This window comes from Stegostoma tigrinum, chromosome 20 (assembly GCF_030684315.1).
Source record: "Stegostoma tigrinum isolate sSteTig4 chromosome 20, sSteTig4.hap1, whole genome shotgun sequence".
Lineage (NCBI taxonomy): Eukaryota > Metazoa > Chordata > Chondrichthyes > Orectolobiformes > Stegostomatidae > Stegostoma > Stegostoma tigrinum.
In genome coordinates, this window is record NC_081373.1 from 13129887 (window position 1) to 13151781 (window position 21895).

At 44.9% G+C, this 21895-nt stretch overlaps 1 protein-coding gene across 1 annotated transcript in view; it reads right to left on the reverse strand.

The window, feature by feature from the left end:
• The window catches only part of st3gal7 (ST3 beta-galactoside alpha-2,3-sialyltransferase 7), a 32610-nt gene that overhangs the window by 8968 nt on the left and 1747 nt on the right, over positions 1-21895 (reverse strand). Inside the window, exons 2-6 of the mRNA XM_048551304.2 lie at positions 11860-11918; positions 10370-10493; positions 7495-7838; positions 2899-3085; positions 525-683 (exon numbers count right to left, since the gene is read on the reverse strand). Coding sequence (XP_048407261.1) covers positions 525-683; positions 2899-3085; positions 7495-7838; positions 10370-10493; positions 11860-11918 — 873 coding nt within the window. The remainder of the gene's footprint in view (positions 1-524; positions 684-2898; positions 3086-7494; positions 7839-10369; positions 10494-11859; positions 11919-21895) is intronic.

The following is a 21895-nucleotide window of genomic DNA, read 5'->3' on the forward strand; positions in this document are numbered from 1 at the left end:
CTTTGTTCATCTTCCTCTGTTTTCCTTTTCCTGTAGTTACTCAAAACTCCACAATACATTATCTCCTGTAGTTACAAGCACTGTGTTTCGCTTGTTGTGCATTTTCAGCGCTGTCTGTTTTTCTCCATAGCTCAGTGGAACTTTGATAGCAGCAAATGAATGGTATGACTGCTCGTAACCAGAAAATCTAGGCTTTGGTTAATTAGCAAAAAGATCAGAATGAGAGAGGAACAGAACCTCTTTTACATTGCAAGTTGTTGTAATTTGAAATGCAATACCCAGAAGGTTGAGGTAGCAGAATTCAAGAATAACTTTCAAAAGGGAATTGGAAAAGTACTGAAAGGGGGAGATTTGAAGGGTTATGGAGAAAGAGCGAAGGAATGGAATTGATAGGATGATTTTTCAAAAAACCAGCGGAGGTTAAATGGGCAGAATGGTAGTTTGGTCCCTGTGATTGGATTGTGGTTTGCCTGGTCGGATGCATGGTGCTTTAATGGAGAGAAGAAAGAGTTGAAGGGTCATACCTGTTTCCACCTCCAATGGTTGTCGTGAGGCTCTGGGAAGCCCAACAGATTCAGCGCTGCTTCTCTGACGATATCCAAGTTTAATACTCGATAGTTTTGCGATTCTAAAGGGATTGACTCAACCACTGACTGCCAAAACCACATCTTTTGCCAAAGATTCTATAGGAAAAAGAAACCGTCCAATGAAATTCCAGAGGTTGCACAATATTCCCACAAATCAGCACGCAACACAGGAAAAAGTGAACAGTTTCCTCTAAAGTTTCACTTTGCAAATAGTACTCCAGCCTATTTGCCAATGAAACCCAGGCTGGTCTCCTGTAGACAGTTATGGTTTTGTGACTGCTTACACAAACTTACTGATCTCACACCAGGACTAGTGATCAGACATGGGTGCTGTTTATTTGATAGAGGATGTTTGATATTATTTGATAGAGGATTTATTATTGAACCTCAACAATTGTAGCTACAGGTCAACACAGCCTGGTTACGTGCTGAAAATTAGATTGCTAGTCTCATGTTTTATACCCTGGCTCATTAGCATGTTCCCTCTTAAAGTGATGTTACAAGATGGGGGTGTAGTTTGTGTCAGACAAATGAGAAAGTCCTGCTCTGTGCTGCACCTTTCAGTACGGCAACTTTGCACATGATTTACACAAATCTAGTTCTGTGTACGTGTTGTGACAACTCCTGCATGCCACAAGCTGGTTCTGTGCTGAAATGCAGAGCTTACTTCACAATAATCTAAATCTATCCAAGAATTAGGACTGGAAACTATCCAGTTTCTGACAGTTGATGACAGAGATGTTTAACAAAGTGCCTTGGCTGCGTTTATTTTTAAGATTGTTGATGTGTTACAGATGTCTCTGTCTAGTTATTTTCAAGCCCTGATTGCCCAATGGCGGTTAAGGGTCAATTGCATTGCTGTGGGACAGGAGTCAAATGCAGAGTAAGGCTGGCAGTTTCCTTCTTTAAGGGGCATTAATGAACCAATGGGGTTTGAAACCACACTTGGCTATTCTTGAATTTACTGAAGTGACCACACACTTTGATGTAATGGACCAATAAAATATTTGTTCACCATCTCTGTGGATAGAATATGTGACTGTCACAATGAACTGTAATGGAAGAGGATAGAATCATGGAAGCAGGCCCAACAAATCACGTGGACCTTCCGAACAGCATCCCCGCCCCCGCCCCCCCCAGACCCACTCCATCCCTGTAACCCTGCATTTTCCCATGGCTAACTCACCTAGCCTGCACATCCCTCGGCACTACAGAGAATTCAGCCAATCCACCTAACCTGCACAACTTTGGACTGCTGGAGGAAACTGGAGCACCCGGAGGAAACCCATGCAGGCACAGGGAGAATGTGCAAACTCCACACAGACTGTCACCCGACGCTGAGAATCGAACCCAGGTCTCTGGTGCTGCGATGACAGCAGTGTTAACCACTGAGCCACTGTGATATGGACTCTAATTTTGCTCTTTCAACTCAGTAGCATGCTTCAAGTTTGACTGAGGTGATGGAGTTAGAGTTATTCAACACTAGAGTTGGCTGGTGTTATCTTTCATGAAGAGACTTGATGAAGTACAATTTTGCACTTGAGGAGTTGAGTTAGAGTGGAGATTATGTTATATGGAAACCAGTGAGGGGAGAGGTTATGATGGTGGCACGTCTGCAATGTGAAAAGCAGGAGGGAAGTTCAGAAGAGCAAGGACTCAGGCCATCTCTGAACAAGTTTCAGAAATGATTTACAAGAATATTGCTGGGACAGGAGAGTTTGATCCATAGGGAGAGGCCGAATGGGCTGGCGTTATTTTCCCTGGAAGATCGGAGGCTGAGGGATGACCTTATAGAGCTTTATAAAATCATGAGGGGTATGGATAGGGTGAAGAGCCACTGTCTTTTTTTTTAACCCAGCGTAGGAGAATCCAAAACTAGAGGAGATAGGTTTAAGGTGAGAGGGGAAAAAATTTAAATAGAGGTAAGGGCAGTGTTTTCACACAAAGAGTGGTGCATATATGGAATGAGCTGCCAGACGGGGTAGTGGAGGTGTGTAAAATTACAACATTTGGAAGGGTACATGAATAGTCAGAGTTTAGAGGGATGTGGGCCAAATGTGGGAGTAGATTAAATTAGGATATCTGGTCAGAATGGAGCAGTTGGATCGCAGGGACTGTTTCCTTGCTGTACAGTGCTATGACTGGATGATTCTGTTGCAGGAGAGATTGCAAGTAAAAAGAGAGAGACCATTCACTAGACTCTGTCATTTCCTTCAGTTAAAGATTACAACAAAGCTGTTCAGACATCACAGCAGCAATACAAGTTGTTAAAAGGACACATTTCGAGATAGCAAAGGACATGCTAATTTACCATTGGCTCCTTCCTGACCATTGCCTTTAGCCAAGCCAGGTCTGTGCTTTTGTATGTCACCATCACAAGCAGTGAGCTTGGATCATATTCCTTGGGAGATAGGGGAGCACCTTCTGGGTATGTAATCCTCAGTGTTGTCTTCCATCCCACATCGTCCTCATGACCTACCACGGGCCCATTATTCATCCTGATGGGTAGAAAGAAATCAATCCAAAGAAAGAGTATGAGATCAGATAAGTCTAGTATTTAGATATGAGCACACGTGTGTATGTGTGTATACATCTGGCCATGACGAAAAAGTTTTCATATGTACTCATTGTTTTTATTCATTTCCAGGATGCTGGTGCCGCCAGCTAGGCCAACATTCATTGCCCCTCCCCAACTGCCCGGGGAGCATTTAAGAGTCAATCACATTTTTTTGGATCTGGAGCCACATCTCGGCCAGGCCAAGTAAGGATGGCAGTTTGCCTCCCAACAGAACATCAGTGAACCAGATGGACTTTTCCTGGCAATTGATAACTAATTGATGATCATCATTAGACTCTTAATTCCAGATTTTTATGGAATACAAATTCCACTATCTGCCATGGAGGATTCAGAGCCAAGACCCCAGAACATTACCTGGGTCTCAGGATTAATAGTTTAGCAATAATACCAGAACATTACCTGGGGTAGGCCATTAATAGTCTGGCAATAATACTTGTTAAGCTTACTCCCTATGTCACAACTTAAATGGAAAAACCTCCGTATCAATAAATCACTTCGGAAAAACATTATGTCAACACTTTCTAATGGGCAACAGTGTGCAGATGCTTAGAGCCAGATTTTGCTGGTGAAACAAACAACTGATAATACTTGCAGAAAAAAATTATGTCTATTATGTCACAGTAAGTGCAATTTCTAATATTCAAAAATAATGTTGAATAACTTGGTTTGAATAAATGGCTGAACATGAAAAGTACTTTTCACAATTGTACTAATGAACTAAAGACTGTGAGACAGAAAAATATATTTTCAACCTTCAGGTAGAGGTCAATGTAGGGAACTGTCTGTCAATTACATTAATGAGTCTGAAACATGCGCCAAGATCTGTTGACAGCTGGAGAGATATTAAGAGGAAAGGAAATCTAATGGAAGGAACAAGATTCCAAGTGTCGAGGCTTGGAAAAGAATGAGTCAGAGTCAAAGATGCTTGAAACAGCTTCCTGAGCATCCAATATGACAACTCATTAGAAACCAGCAACTCATTAGAAGTTCTTCAGAGGACTACGACTGATATCCTGCGTCATAAGCTTAACGCTGAATGGGGAAAATAGCCATCACCCTCCTGTCCTCATTCAAAGAATACATTCTACACAATCACTGCTCTGCCATTTCTCCATTGCCAAGGTTTGGATTGACATTCCTGTTCTATATTTTCAGATCTGTGCTGAGGTAACACTAGCTTGCTGCATCTTTCTTTGCAGTGGTTTAAATCATCTACCTCTTGCTTCTAGTTCTAGCTCTTTCTCCAGCCCATTGACCTTTCGCTGAGTCCACACCCAGTCTTAATCAATCAAACACATTATGCATCAATAGTGATTAAGGCTGAATTTATCAAATGCAGAACAATTGAACACTGTAGCTACACCCTTGCCTGATCATCCCCTCCCCAATCTAGTCTCCCCTCTTCACCTGCAAGAGGCTTCTTAGTGGTATTATAGTGATCTGACCCTGGATTGTGCTTTGGTACACTTTGCTGTTCTTCAGCCTGAAGTTAATCAGGTCCAACGCACCATAGAAAGGGCACTTGAGCCATTCCAACACAGGGTCTGCTCCAACATCCACTTCTGCCAGCCTCACATATACACAATGTTTAAGGCCTTGGAAAGAAAGATTTGCATTCATACAGTATCCACCGTGACCACAAGGTGCGTTACAGTAATTTACAAACATTATTAAACAAATATGGAGAATGCCGGAGAAACTCAGCAGGTCTGACAGCATCTGTGGAGCGTGAAACTGAGTTAATGTTGAGCCCAATATGACTCAAGAATCAGATGCTACCATTCCTGCTGAGTTTCTCTAATGTTCTCTGCTTGTTTTAGATTTCCAGCATCTGCAGTATTTTGCATACAGATAACGTAACTTTCTTTTGCTAATATAAGGCTGTAAGAAATGGGAACAGGAGCAGGCCACTCAGTCTCTCGAACCTGCTGTGCCATTTGATAAGATCATGGCTGATCCAAAGTTCCTCTCATCCACTTGCTAGCGTTATTCCGTGATCGATCAGGGATCTATCTCAGCCTCAAATATAGACAAGGAATGACAATTATAATGTAGGAAACTCAGCAGCCACGTTGTGCACAGCAAGATTCCAAAATAGCAATTAATGATGAACCAGCCTTACTGAACATTCTTACAGCCTCATAACAGCAAAAGAAAATTACATTATCTGTATGCAAAATACTGTAGATGCTGGAAATCTAAAACAAACAGACAACATTGGAGAAACTCAGCAGGAATGGTAGCATCTGATTCTTGAGTCATATTGCGCTGAAGTGCCAGTCTTCATTTTCATGTTAAAAACCATAGAGTGGGGCTTGACACCAGAACCCTGAGCCTCAGTTTGCGCGAGTGTTACCCACTGAGCTAGTCCTGATGAAATATCGCAGGATGGAGGAAGGGAATGTTGGCTGGAAAGAGCAGAGTTCAGGTGAAGCAAGCTCAGAAAAGTCTCGCCCCATTGATAATGAATGGAGACACCCGGCAGACAGCAGCTGGGAGAGTGCCGACCAGCCTCTGTCAGACAACTGTCTGATATTGAGGAGCGAGAGTCTGAACTTTCCCAGGCAGAGAAACAGCATTCAAGCCAGGGTGAGGCTTGCGTTTCCTGGAGATATTGAACCAAAACATGTTTGAATTGAGAAAGGAAATAGTTAGTCATTGTGGTACAACAAATGAAATTCTGCAGATGCTGGAAATCTGAAATGTAACCAGAAAATGCTGGTAACATTCAGGCAGCATCTGTCTTGAACGGTAATAGTACAGAGAGTTTGAAATAAGAGACCGGCCGATGATTTTTCTGAATGTCAGAGCTGTGACAGGGGGCTGAATGACCTACTTGTGCGTCCTTTTCTCATGTAACGTGTGAGATTTGAGCCCCTCATCAGAAAAGGAAGAAGCTAGTGATGCAACAGGTTTTAAATAAGGAAAGGGAGAGTGAAAGAGGAGATAAAGAGAACGGAATGTTGGTGATGACACAGTGTGGAGCAGGAAGAACACAGCAGACCGGGCAGCATTAGAGGAGCAGAAAAGCTGACGTTTTGGGTCGGGACCCTTCTTCAGAAATGGGGGAGGGGGTAGGGAGCTCTGAAATAATTAGAGAGAGGATCCAGCATCTGCAGTTTTTCCTGTGTTGGAATGTCTGTGTTAGTGTGGAAGGCAGAAGAGATTAAATGATAAGGGGGATGATGGTTCAAGACAACAGGAGGTGGAGATCAAACAGAATTAGAATCATTAAATGATACAGTACAGAACAGGTCCTTCAGCCCATTGAGTTTGAAGCACCAACAAAATACAAGAAACTACACTAGTCTCACTTTCCTGCCTATAGCCTTGAATGTTACGATATTTCAAACTCTGATCCAATATTTTTGATAGGTTTTCCACCTCAGCTACCCTGGAGGCAGTGTATTCCATATCCCTACTTTCCTCTGGGTGTAAAAGCATTTCCTCAAATCGTCTCTAAACCTCCTGCCTTCCACTTTAGAATGACCCACTTTTTTTTAATTGACCTTTTGATGAAGGGGAACAGCTGCTTTCTCCCACCCTGCCCATGCCCCTCATAATCTTATACCTCAGTCAGGTTCGCCCTCAAAAGTAAAGAAACAAAAGCTGAATGTTGAGGCCCTGTTTTCTGAAACAACAGGAGCAGTGGTAATGATTTGTCATGTTGGGTCTGTAAGGCTGTAAAGCGCATCAGAGAAAGATTATTAATGGAAATGATATTTAGGTATCCAATTGTACATTAGTCATGGTCATAGAGACATGCAGCATGGAGACAGATCCTCCGGTCCAACCAGTCCATGCGAAACATAATCCCAAACTAAGCTACTCCAACCTGCCTACTCATGGCCCTTATCCCTCCAAACTTTTCCTATTCATATATTCATCCAAATGGCATTTAAATGTTCTAATTGCACCCACACCCACCACTGCATCAGAAAGCTCATTCCACACGCAAACCACGCTCTGTGTAAAAAATTTGCCTCATTTTTTAAAACTCTCTCTCCTTTCACTTTAAAAATGTGCATCCTAATCTTGAAGTTACCCATCTTAGGGAGAAGATGACTACCACCAACTCAATCCATACCTCTTTCTGGACTAAAGGTTAAACGGAACAGATTTCTATATAGCTTTGACCAGATGAGTATATCGAAACAAACTGAGACATTCACAAAGGTCTGTCACAAGCTTAAGCAACATTTTTCTCCAACAAAGCCAGGATATGCACCATTAGCACAATAGATCCAACACAGGATCTGCATACGTAATGTACTTTACAGCTTGTACTAAGTAAATTAGAATACCTTAACAATTGGTGATTCTAATCACCTGATAATGATGTTATGTTGGTCAATGTAGGCCCCGAGCCTGCTGCCTCGCAGAATGCCACCATTCCCCACAACCACACACCTCGAGCAGGTGCCCAGTGCCACCCCTTTTGGAAGGTCTGCTTGTGGCAGCATCTCCACGACTTCCTGCAGCTGTTCCTCACAATCTCTGAAGCCCAGGGGTGGACTGTAAGGTGTGGTGCCTGGACGTGGGATCATCCCTTTCCTCACAAAAACAGGAATCCTGGGCAGCTGCTTCCCCGAATACAGTGCGGAGAATTTGGACTGGCTCGAGTTTGCTTTGCAAGTGCTAGAGATTATCTGCTGGCTTCGATTGTGGAGTTGCTGAACAAAAGTAAAGGAGAGGACCTTTTGGTTAAAGCATGACTTTGGCTTTCCAATTAGACTCAAGTTCCCAATGTCCTAAACAAGGCCATGTGGCTTCGCAAACATAGTCATTTAATAACATCTAATCCTCAAATTCCCTCACCTGGTCTGTTCTGTCTGTCAATCTAAGTTGAAAGATTTAGCTCACATTCACATTAAGTGTTCCAGTACATTGTTGCACTGTGCACCATGTTCCATGGAGTACAGGACACCCAAAGAGATTTATCAGACCAGGATGATAAGAACAGTCCTAAACTGTGACATTCTCTCCCCAGGATTCACCAGTCTAATTCAGGGATGGATCCGGCCGGGAGAGATGGCACCAAAGTTCAGATCATTAATGCCATCAGAGACCAGTTGCCCTCCTGTGTGATACATGCTGCACCTGGTATTCCATGGGGCACCGCGTTGAGAAGGGCATACATTGTCTGAAAGGACTTGTTCGAGTTTCTGGAGACAGTTGCTGGCTCCCTAGGTTTGGCAGGGAGTGTGGTTGCATCCTGAATGGTGAAAGATTAAGAAAGGAGGAGGTGCAATGAGACCTGGGAGTCCTCATACACCAGTCGCTGATGGCAAGCCTGTGGGAGCAGCAGGTAGTGAAGACACCATGGTAATGTTAGCCTTCATAGTGGCAGGATTCGAGTACAGGAGCAGGGATGTCTTGCTACAATTGTATAAGGCCTTGATGTTACCACATCTGAAGTATTATGTCCAGTCTTTGTCTCCTAATCTGAGGAAGGATGCTCTGGTGATAGAGGGAGCACAGCAAAAGTTTACCATTCCTGGGAATGACAAGACTGGCCTATGAAAAGAGACTGGATCAGTTAGGAATATATTTGCTGGTGTTTAGGTGAATGAGTGGGAATCTCAGAGAAACCTATAAAATTCTAATAGGACTAGTCAGAATTAACGCAGGAAGATGTTTCTGATGACCAAAGAGCCCAGAATCAGGGGTTACAGACTGAAGATATTGCCATTTCTGTTGGGGATGAGGAGAAATATTTTCACTCTCAGAGCAGCGATCCTGTGGAATTCCCTGCCACAGAAAGAAGTTGAGATCAAAATGTTGAATGTTTTCAAGAAGGAGTTAAGTATCGTTCTTAGGGCAAAACGGATCAGAGAGTGTGGGGAGAAAACAGCAACAGATACTGAGTTGGATGATGAGAGATAATTGGAACTGCAGATGCTGGAGAATCCAAGATAACAAAGTGTAGAGTTGGATGAACACAGCAGGCCAAGCAGCATCTTAGGAGCACAAAAGCTGACGTTTCAGGCCTAGACCCTTCATCAGAAAAGGGGGAGGGGGAGACGATTCTGAAATAAATAGGGAGAGGGGGGAGGCGATCGAAGATGGATAGCGGAGGAGATAGGTGGAGAGGAGACAGACAAGTTAAAGGGGCAGGGATGGAGCCAGTAAAGGTGAGTGTAGGTGGGGAGGTAGGGAGGGGATAGATCAGTCCAGGGAGGACGGACAGGTCAAGGGGGTCAGATGAGGTTAGTAGGTAGGAAATGTAGGTAGGTGCTGAGTTGGATGATTGTGAGTAGAGGAGCAGGCTCCGAGGGCTGAATGGCCTACTCCTGCCCCTAGCTGCAATGTTTCGCTCCTCAAATGGAGGATTTGGTGTCCTCTATAAATAAAAGCTGCAACACACAGGCGTAGTGTCTCCCTCAACTGGTGGGCATCCCATGGGCTTATTCATCATCTGCCCTCAAAATATTATCCTAACTTAAATTTCCAAACTTTTCTTTGGAATTTAGCTTCTGCAATGGGGTTGATTCATTAGATTAATTGGTTTAATAAGTTTTTTTGGAATCATATTGTATCAGCAATAGGCCATTCAGCCCATCAAGTCTGTACTGGCCCTCTGAAGAGCATTCCCCCCAATCTCAGCCCTGACCTACCCTGTAATCCCACATTTCCCATGGCTGGCCTAGCCAGCCTGCACATCCCTGGAGATTATGGGGCGAAGTAGCCTGGCCAATCCACCTAACCTGCACATCTTTGGGCCATGAGAGGAAACCGGAGCACCCGAATAAACCCACACAGACACAGGGAGAATAGGCAAACTCCACACAGACAGTTGCCTGGAATTGAACCCAGGTTCCTTGCGCTGTGAGGCAGCAGTACTAACTGCCCTTTTTTTTAAGGCTGTACATGGTGAAAGAGGTGTGTTCTCTGCATTGGCCGCACCTCCAGGCCTGCAAAAAGACAAGGAGACTGTGCACAGCGAAGGCTTTACAGTACACCCTCTTCCAAGAAGATGCCAGCCTCTTGCAAGCTCCTCAACAGTGACATATCAGTGCACATGATGCTCCACATTCCCCAACCTTGCTTGCACTCTTCCCATGCCTCCCCCCCACCCCCCGCCTTTGGCCTTCAATCCCATTGCAATCATCTCAGACTTCGGCTTCATTACCCTCACCCTGATGATGATCTGCCTCGCGCTGGTCCCTCACCCTCACTGGGCAGGTCAGAGCCTGCAGCTTACCACAACATAATCCTCGGGCATGCTGTAATATCTCCAGATATCCTGCTGCCTGTGGTGGGAGGGGTAGAGCAGCACCAGGTAACAGAGGGATAGCAGTGTCACTGATGTTAGCAGGGATTGCTGCCTGGGAAAGAAATAAGAGAGTCAGTGTGAATTAGATGATTAGGAGGACCCCAGAAACTGAATCCACTCTACTGAAAAAGATTAGTAGATCTGCAAAACATTTCCCATCCTGTAATAAGTGCATTTCCCCTATGCAATGCCAATTAATATATATTGCAATTATCAGCACTTTTTCTTAATGGGAGATGGAAACACCCAAATTCCAGGGCCTAGTGGTATTCTTGATTCATTGCTAAGGGTTTGGGAATTGAATTTAACCACTTCCCTGTACAATTCTCAATGATTTTTGCTGTGATGTTAGGTATCTCTGCCTCTGAATCTTATCGCCAACTCTTTTCTCACTGGAAAATGAGTGGAAAAAGAAACAAATTTGTGTTCAGACTGAAACACTGGGTGATGTAACAAAAAATGAGGCTGTTCCATAGATGACCCCTTCCAGACACACGGCCTCCACTGTGTAGAAGGACAAAGGCAGCAGATACATGGAAACACTCCCATCTGCAATTCCCCTCCAAGCCACTCACTATCCTGACTTGGAAATATATTGCCATTCTCCAATGTTGCTGAGTCAAAATCCTGGAATTGCCTCTCGAATAGCATTGTGGATGCACCGAAAGCACATGGACTGCAGCAGTTCAAGAAGGCAGCTCACCACCACCTTCTCAAGGGCAAGTAGGGATGGACAATAAATGCTGGTCCAGCTAATGACTCCCATGAGAGTCTAAGGCCAGAGGCCATAATCTCAAAAGAAGGGGGTCACATATTTAAGTTGAGATTTGAGATGAAAACGAATTTCCTCTCTCGGAGGATTGAGAATCTGTGAAATTCTTTACGACAGAGAGCTATTGAGGCTGGGTGTCAAGTCTGGTTTTTAACCAATAAGAGTTAATGGGGAAAGGCAGGAAAATGGAGAAGTTGAAGATGATCAGATCAGCCTTAATCCCAGTGAATGGCGGAGCAGTCTCGATGGGCTGAATGGCCTAATTCTGCTCCTGCGGCTTATGGTCTTATTTTAAATTGTAAAAGTTTATCATTTCGGTGCCATCGTTGTACTTTTTGTAATTGCTCCAATGCTTCTGAGGCTTTTTCATATCATAGAATTTGCAACTATATACAGAACCTTATCCCAAGTGTGAGCAGCACCCAGCATACATTTAACATAACTGCGCTGATTTTGGCTTACATCCCTCCACAGAAATAAATCCCAGAGTTTCACTAGCATTGTAGTTCCTCTGCCAAACTGCGAAGCTGCTTTTTGCTCACCATTATCCCAAAAACCCTTTGCCCTTTCCAACCTACTTCATTTCTTGTTCCCCCAAGGTGTCTGAAAAGCTGCTTAGGTTCTCTGCACGAATTGTTTCCTTTACCTGTTCCTGAAGCACACTGTGGGCTGAGCTGTCCTCATGCCGCCAACACAGCCGTAAAACTGGAGGAAAACATTTCCAAAAAAAGGAGTTAATTCAACAATTGTGCTCTTTCTCTCACACATTCGCTCGCCACTGAAAGAAGCCAGTTCCTGTGTTTAACCCCTGTTTCTGAAAGGATCCAATTAGGACCAGCTCTCATCATTGCTTGAATCAACTGCCCAATGGTGTATGCGTGTGTGTGTGAGAGAGAGAGAGAGAGAGACTGGGGCCAAGCTTTGACTCCGGGGGGTGTGGGCTGGGGAGATGACTGGAAATCATACTAAGACCAATACTTTCCAGAGCTGATGCATCATCATCAACATGTCCAGCATTGCTGAGCCGGGGAGTCACTGCCTGCTGATCCTTCTCTTCTAGGAATACAGGAAGGGGAAAATGCAGAAGGTACAGTTTATAGCTGCAATTGCCATGCCTGATTGGAGGAAGGTGCTGGAAATCAAGCCCAATTACTTCTGGAGTTGTCAGAATATACAGAATTAAAAAGTATGCAGCATTCTCCAAGATACCTGGTTGATAGAAAGTACAGGCCAGATTTCTGTACTTGACAGTAATTGTTACTTATTACAAGTAATTAGACTCCAAGTACATGTAAGAAGTTATAAACTATGAGCGTATAACAGTACAAATTAAAACTAATACCCCTACAAACACACACATGGGAAAAAATAGGTTATCAATGTAAGAAAACTACAAAGGTAATTTAGTGGCTTCTGGTCCCAGGTCCTGAGATGATGCTCCTAAGTCTTATCTTGGTCAGAATATTGTCTCTCAGTTATCCTCTAGATGTTTCCACTAGTTTGCAAGAGATACACGATTCATTCCTTGATAAAAAAAAGTGCCTAACTTAATAGTTTAAAGTTGCAGCTTAAAGCATATGTTGAAGAAAGATAAACTGATTTTCTTCAGGTTTGAAGTGGCTTACTGCAGAGAAGGGAGAGACAGCCCTAGGCTGCTGGTTAGCTGGTTTCTCTTTGTATGTCCTTCGTGAGGTCTGGGGCCCAAAATTGGACACAGTATTCTAAATGGGGCCTAACTAGAGCTTTATAAAGTCCAGAAGCACATCACTGCTTTTATATTCCAACCCTCTTGAGATAAACGACAGCATTACATTCGCTTTCTTAATCATGGGCTCTACCTGCAAGTTAACTTTTAGAGAATCCTGGGCCAACACTCCCAGATCCTTTGTACTTCTGCTTTATAAACTGTCTCACCATTTAGAAAATAGCCCATGCCTGTGTTCTTTTTTCCAAAGTGCAAAACCTTGCACTTGCTGACGTTGAATTTCATCAGCCATTTCCTGGACCACTCTCCTAAACTGTCCAAATCTTTTTGCAGCTTCCCCACCTCCTCAGTACTACCTGCCTGTCCACCTATCTTCGTATCATCGGCAAACTTTGCCAGAATGCCCCCAGTCCCTTCATCCAGATCAGTAATATATAAAGTGAACAGCTCCGCCCCCGACACTGATCCCTGCGGGACACTACTCGTCACCGGTTACCGTTCCGAAAAAGAGCCTTTTATCCCAACTCTCTGCCTTCTGTCAGACAGCCAATCCTCAATCCAAGCCAGTAGCTCACCTCAAACACCATGGGCCCTCACCTTGCTCTGCAGCCTCCCGTGAGGCACCGTATCAAAGGCCTTTTGTAAGTCTAGATAGATAACATCTACTGGGTTTCCCTGGTCTAACATACTTGTTACCTCTTCAAAGAATTCTAAGAAGTTTGTCAGGCATGACCTCCCCTTACTAAATCCATGCTGACTTGTTCTAATCTGACCCAGCACTTCCAGGAATTTAGAAATCTCATCCTTAATAATGGATTCTAGAATTTTACCAACTACCGAGGTTAGGCTAATTGGCCTATAATTTTACATCTTTTGTCTTGATCCTTTCTTAAACAAGGGGGTTACAACAGCAATTTTCCAATCATCTGGGACTTTCCCAGACTCCAGTGACTTTTGAAAGATCACAACCAAAGCCTCTGCTATTTCCTCAGCCACCTCCCTCAGAACTCTAGGATGTAGCCCATCAGGACCAGGAGATTTATCTCTTTAGCTTTTCTAGCACTTTCTCTTTTGTAATGCCTACCATACTCAACTCTGCCCCCTGGCTCTCCCTAATTGTTGGCATACTACTCATGTCTTCCACTGTGAAGACTGACACAAAGTACTTATTAAGTTCTTCAGCCATTTCCTTATCTCCCATCACTAGCCTTCCAGCATCAATTTGGAATGGCCCAATGTCTACTTTTGCCTCTCGTTTGTTTCTTATGTATTGAAAGAAGCTTATACTATCATTTCTAATATTACCAGCTAGCCTACCTTCATATTTGATCCTCTCCTTCCTTATTGCTCTCCTTGTTATCTTCTGTTTGTTTTTGAAGCCTTCCCAATCTTCTGATTTCCCAGTGCTCTTGGCCGCTTTATAGGCTGTCTCTTTTTCTTTGATAGGTACCAACTACCCATTGCTGTTGTAACCCCCTTGTTTAAGAAAGGATCAAGACAAAAGATGTAAAATTATAGGCCAATTAGCCTAACCTCGGTAGTTGGTAAACATTTCCTGACATCCTTTGTCAGCCATGGCTGTCTAATGCTACGCTGGATAATCTTTCTTTTCTTTGGGATGAACCTCTGTACAGTGTCCTCAATTACACCCAGAAACTCCTGCCATTGTTGCCCTACTGTCTTCTCGGCTTTGGGAATGTTACTTCTCTGGATCCTTGGACAGGAACATGAATGATGTTGAATATTAAATCTCTATCACATGCATATTCATTTTAAAAGTTATTCATGGGATGTGGTCATATTTGGCTGGGCCAGCATTAGTTGCCCATCCCTATATGCCCTTGAGAAAGTGACACGGAAGCAACAGCAATATATTCCCAAGTTAAGAAGGTGAGTGATGTGGGAGGGACTTGTAGGAGGTGGTGTTCCCAAGTATCTGTTGCCTTTGTCCTTCTATAGACAACACTCGACTCACAGTGATGTGCTTGACTTTTAACTGCCCTCTGAAATGGCCTAGCAAGTCACTCGGGTGTATTCTAAGCCTAAGGAAAGGAGTGAAACTGGGGACACCTCCAGGCATTGGAAACACCATTGCAGGGTTGACAGGATTGAGTTTGTCAATGTTTCTTTACCAACTTCTGGGGTGCTTGGACCAAAATTAGGAGAGCTGTCTCACATACTCAGCAACCAGAAGTGAGGTGGAATCATACCTTTTGCATAGGCAGGGCGGGCTCAGCAGAGGTTGGGGTGGGTGGGGGGTGGGTTGGTGGTGATATGGTGGGTGTACAGTCAGCAGTGAGTTCCCTTGCAAGACTGCACCGTTGAATTTGGATCCCATGAAGTGTCATGACATCAGGTCAAACATGGGCAAGGAAACCTTCTGCTGGTTACTACTCACTATTACCCCTGGCTGATGAATGAGTGCTCCTCTATGTTGGACACCACTTGGAAAAAGCATTGAGGGTGACAAGGTGTTCTGGGTGAAGGACATCAATGTCCATCAACAAGAGTGTCTCAGTAGCACCTCCTCTGACCAAACTGGTCAAATTCTCAAGGACCAGGTCTGCGGTGATGGGACAAATAAGGGAGGAAACATAGTTAACCTAATTTCTACCAATCTAACTTTGCAAAGGCATGTGTCCACAATAATATTGAGAAGAGTGGCCACTGTACTGTTTTGGTGGGGGAGGGAAATCCCACCTTCACATTGAGAATACCCTCCAGTGTGTTGTGAGGCACTATCACTGTGCTAAATGGGACAGACTTTGAACAGATCTAGCAACTCAAGACAGAGCATTTACGAATCATAGTGGGCCCTCAGCCAAAACAGAATCGTATTCCAGCACAATTTGTAACCTCACGGCTCAGGCTGATTGTGGTATTAATGCGCCCTCGCAAAACTGGAAACAACGGGAATCAGGGGGCAAACTCTGAAGCACAAGAGATAACGCTAAAATATTCCCAGCAATCTTCAGCCAGAAGTGCCGATTGGATGATCCATCTCAGTCTGCTCCAGTGGTCCCCAGCATCACAGATACCAGTGTTCAGCCAATTTGATTCACTCCATATGAGAGTAAGAAATAGACAGATGCTGGATGTTGCAAAGGCTATGGGACCTGACAACGTTCCGACAATAGCATTGAAGACTTGTGCTCCAGAACGTGCTCCTCCCTACCCTAGCTGTTGCAGTACAGTTACAACACTGGCATTTACTTGGCAATGTAAAAGATTGCCCAAGTATGTCTTGTATACAAAAGGCAGGATAAATCCAACCCGGCCAATTACCGCCCAATCAGTCTACTCTCGATCATCAGTGAAGTGATGGAAGGTGTCATCAACAGTGCTATTGAACAGGACATGCTCAGTGACATCCAGTTTGGGTTCTGCCAGGGCCACTCAGCTCCTGACCTCATTACAGCCTTGGTTCAAACATGGACAGAAGAGCTGAATTCCAGAGGTGAGGTGACAGTGACAGCCCTTGATGTCATTTGACCGAGTGCAGTATCAAACTAGCAAAGCTAGAATCAGTAGGATAGGGGGTCAAACTCTCCACTGGTTGGAGTCATTCTTGGCACCTAGGAAAATGATTGTGGTTTTCTGAGTTCATCTGTCTCAGCTTCAGCACCATTCGATCACGGCTGTTATGTTTTTCAACCCCATTCTTCTGCCTGCTCCCCGTTTTCAATCAAGAACATACCTATCTCTGTCTTAAGTCACAATGACTTGACCTCCACAGCCCTCTGTGGCAATGAGGTCCATAGAGTCACCACCTCATCTCAGTTCTAAAGGGTTAACTCTTCACTCTGAGGCTATTGCTCCCAGTCCTAGTCTGTCCTACTAGTGGAAACATCTTATCTACATCCACTCTATCTAGTATTCTATAAGTTTCAATGAGATCCCTCCTCATCTTTCTAAACTCTATCAAGTACAGGCACAGACTCCTCAATCGCTCATCATATGATAAGCCTTTCATTCCCAGGATCATTCTTGTAAACCTCCTCTGGACCCCCTCCAATGTCAGCACATCCTTTCTTAGATACAGGGCCTAAAACTGTTCACAACATTCCAAATGTGGTCTAAACACAGCATTACACAGCCTCAGCAGTATGCCTCTGCTCTTGTAGCCTATTCCTCTTAAAATAGCTGCTAGTACTGTATTTGCCTACCTAACTGCCAACTGAATCTGCATGTTAGCCTTAAAAAAATCCTGAACTAGGACTCCATGGTCCCTTTGTGCCCAATGCCTTTCTCCATTTAGAAAGTAATCTACACCTTTATTCTTCCTACCAAAGTGCATAACCTTACACTTTCCCACATTGTATTATAACTGTCACTTCCTTGTCCACTCTCCTAGCTTGTCCAAATCCTTCTGCAGCCTCCAGCTTAGCAACAATGCCCTCAGTTCCTTCATTCAGATCGTTAATGTATGATGTGAATCGTTGTGCTCCCATCAAAGACCATTGCAGAACTCCACTAGTCACCGGCTGCCATCCTGAAAAGCACCCTTTTATTGCTATTATCTGCCTTCTGTCAGTCAGCCAATTCTCTATCCATGTCAGTAACTTGCCCCTAACGCCAAGAGCTCTGATTTAGCAGATTCTTTGCAGCATCTTGTCAAAGGCCCTCTTGAAATCAAGATCAATCATGCCTTCTGGATTTCCTTTGTCTAACTTGTTCTTATTGCCTCAAAGCTAGGAATACTGTGACGAGTAACTCACCTACTGACTCCCAAAAGCCTGTCCACCATCCACAAGGCACAAGTCAGGAGTGGGATGGAATACGCCCCACTTGCCTGGATGAGTGCAGCCCCAACAACACTCAAGAAGCTCGACACCATCCAGGACAAAGCAGTCTGCTTCATTGGCATTACACCCACAAGCATCCACTCTTTCCACCACTGACGCTCAGTAGCATCAGTGTGTACTATCTACATAATGCACTGAAGACATTCACCAAATATCCTCAGACAGCACCTTCCAAACCCACAACCACTTCCAAATAGAAGGACAAGAGCAGCAGACATTTGGGAAGATCACCACCCCCAAGATCCCCTCCAAATCACTCATCATCCTAGCATGGAAATATATCGCCGTTCCTTCGGTGTTGCTGGGTCAAAATCCTGGAATTCCCTTCCTAATGGTATTGTGGGCAGGAGGACTGCAGTGGTTCAAAAAGGCAGCTCACCACCACCTTCTCAAGGGCAACTAGGGATGGGCAAAAAATGCTGGGCCCAGCCAACAATGTCCACATCCTACAAATGAATGGAAAAAAAAATCCCATCTTCTGTCCCTGTCCCTTCTTAAACAGGGATGTTATTTTAGTCATTTTTCAGTCCTCTGGGACCCTATCTGGCTCCAGTGATTCCTGAAAGATCACCATCAATGTCTCCACAATCTCCCTGAGTTATCTCCTACAGAACTCTGGGGTCTAGTCCATCTGGTTCGGGTGATTTATTCACCTTCAGACCTTTCAGCTTCCCCAGCACCCTCTCCTTAGTGATGGCCGCTATACTCACATCTCCCCCTCCCCCATCCCTCGACTCTCTTGAAGTTCTGGTATGCTGCTGGCGTCTTCCATTGTGAAAACTGATGCAAAGCACCTAGTCAGTTCCTTTGCCATTTCTTTGTTTCCCGTTACTACTTCTCCAGCCTCATTTTACGGCAGTCTAACATCCACGCTTGCTGGTATCCCATCTCCAAGTCATCCTTTATTTATACATGGAGATTCCTCAACACTGATCCAGCTCCCTCAGAACCAGCTGTCAGGATGAACAGGATGTCCAACACTCCTGTTTATATCTGTCAGCCAGGGCTTCCTGATTGGAACAGATTAGTAGCCCCCATCAGGGAACTCAAATTCTATGAGGTCAACCTGACTGACCTCATCCCAATCACTACAGCCCCTCTCTTACTTTTTAGATATTGATATAGAATCCATACAGTGTGGAAACAGGTCCTTCGACCCAACAAGTCCACAGTGAACCTCAGAGCATGCCACCTAGACCCATCCCCCTATAACACATCTAATCTACACCTCCCTGGACACTATGGGCAATTTAGCATGGCCGATCCACCTAGCCTGCACATCTTTGGACTGTGGGAGGAAACCGGAGCACCCGGAGGAAACCCGCACAGACACGGGGAGCATGTGCAAACTCCACACAGACAGTCACCCGAGGCTGGAATCGAACCTGGGTCCCTGGCGCTGTTAGGCAGCAGTGCTAACCACTGTGCCATCATGCCGCCAAATATCTAAAAAGTCTCTCACAATTTTCTTTTACATTACTAGCAAGCTCCTTCTCATATTTCATCTTCTCCTCCCACCTCCCCCATTGCCTTTATAGCTATGCTCTGCTGTTTTCTTAAAGGGTTCCCACTAACCTTCACCATATGGTACACCTTTCCTTTTTCTTCTATGGTGTCCCTAACATCCCTTGTCAGCCATGGTTGCCTCATCCTCCCTTTACTATGTTTCTTCTTCCTAGAGCTGAATTTCTGCTGTGCCTCCTGAATTACCCCCAGAAACTCCTGTCATAGCTGCTCTGCATTTTTCCATGCTAGGTTCCCATTCCAATCAAAGCTTGTAGTTTGTATGGATATTGGTGGCCAGCCTGTCCCCAGCAATGGAAACAGAGATGTTGAGGTAGGGAAGAGAGGGCTCAGAGATTGATCAGTTGAAGTTAAGAGCAGGGTGGAAATTGGAAGTGAAATCGATAAACTTTTCCAATTCCTGAGGGAAGCAGCATCCATGATGTCGTTGATCTACTGGAGAAAGGATTGTGTTGGGGACCTGGAGTAGGACTGGAACAAAGACTGTTACATGTGCCCCACAAGGAGACAAGTATAAGTGGGGACCATGTGGGCACCCAAGGCCACATCTCTGGCCTGAAGAGTGACAGGAGTTAAAGAAGAAGTTGTTTAAAATAAGGACAAGCTTGGCCAGGCAGAGGAGTGTGGTGATGGATGGGAACGGTTCAGGCCTTTCTTTCGGGAAGAAGTAGAGAACGCTGAGATGATCCTAATGCGGGATGGACATGTGAGCGATTGGATGCCCATGGTAAAGAGGAGTTGTCTGGAAACTTGCAAACTGGAAATTTTGAAACGGAAGTGTCAGAAGAATTGTGAATCTAAGTGGGAACGGACAGTACAAGGTGAGAACTTAATTGAGTCAAGGTAGGAAGAGATGAGTTCTGCGGGGCAGGGGCAGGTATAAATAAGAGATCTGGCTGGGAGTCCTGTTTGTGGATTTTGGGAAAGAGGTAGAAGTGAGCTGTGCAAGTTTGGGGGTTTATGAAATTGGAGATAGTGGGACAGGTTGGGGTAAGGGGTGATGGGGGGGGTAGGAACAAATGAATTGATATTAGTGACAGTTGTGGACACAACTGGTGTTCTATTTTGGGCTCATGGTCCGGGGGAAGGTAGGAGGAGTTATCTGAGAGCTGACGCTCGGCCTCTGCAAGGTACAGGTCAGTACGCCAGACTACAACAGCACCACCCTTATCAGCAGGCTTAATGACAAAGTCTGGGTTGGATCCAAGATCATGGAGAGCAGTCGGTTCAGACGGATATAGGTTCAGATGAATTTTTTTTGAGGTTTTGAAAGTCTCCCTACCTCGCCTCATGCACCAGCTTTGGGAAGCCCAGAGAGCAGAAAACTGAGTTAGAAATATTGCTGCCTTTGCCTGGATGAACTGAGATGACCCTGATCAACAGCCAAGGAGCCCACATTTATATTTGTGAAACGACGTATTGTGAAGGCCACTGAAATAATCTGGCCAGTTTTGTTATTTTGTTTATCCCTTCACTGTGTGTCTTTGTCTTCCTTTTGTGTGAATGGGCACTGAAACCAAATGTTTCCTGTTTAAAGTGCAGACATTAATCAGATTACTGTGTTGCTTGGTTTTCTTTCTGCTGAAGTTTACTAAGTAATAAATAGATAAGTCTTTTGTTTAAGACACAAAACCCTTCCCTTGAAAGATAATTATTTGCAAAATGGGCATGGCTACTGAAAGGTCTGGTTAGGAACCAGTCGAGTATGTATTTGGGGGGTGCAAAGGGCTTCAATGGTTTATTTTACTGTGTTGCAAATACAGATGGAGAAAGGCTGATGATAATGGGAACTGCAGATGCTGGAGAATCCAAGACAATAAAATGTGAGGCTGGATAAACACAGCAGGCCCAGCAGCAGCTCAGGAGCACAAAAGCTGACGTTTCGGGCCTAGACCCTTCATCAGAGAGGGGGATGGGGTGAGGGTTCTGGAATAAATAGGGAGAGAGGGGGAGGCGGACCAAAGATGGAGAGAAAAGAAGATAGGTGGAGAGGAGAGTATAGGTGGGGAAGTAGGGAGGGGATAGGTCAGTCCAGGGAAGACGGACAGGTCAAGGAGGTGGGATGAGGTTAGTGGGTAGGAGATGGACGTGCGGCTGGGGGTGGGAGGAAGGGATGGGTGAGAGGAAGAACAGGTTAGGGAGGCAGAGACAGGTTGGACTGGTTTTGGGATGCAGTGGGTGGAGGGGAAGAGCTGGGCTGGTTGTGTGGTGCAGTGGGGAGAGGGGACGAACTGGGCTGGTTTTGGGATGCGGTGGGGGAAGGGGAGATTTTGAAGCTGGTGAAGTCCACATTGATACCATTGGGCTGCAGGGTTCCGAAGCGGAATATGCGTTGCTGTTCCTGCAACCTTCAGGTGGCATCATTGTGGCACTGCAGGAGGTCCATGATGGACATGTCATCTAAAGAATGGGAGGGGGAGTGGAAATTTCCCGCAACACATCCCTCACACCCCACCCCCGCCACAACCGCCCAAAGAGGATCCCCCTCGTTCTCACACACCACCCCACCAACCTCCAGATACAACGCATCATCCTCCGACACTTCCGCCATCTACAATCCGATCCCACCACCCAAGACATTTTTCCATCCCCACCCTTGTCTGCTTTCCGGAGAGACCACTCTCTCCGTGACTCCCTTGTTCGCTCCA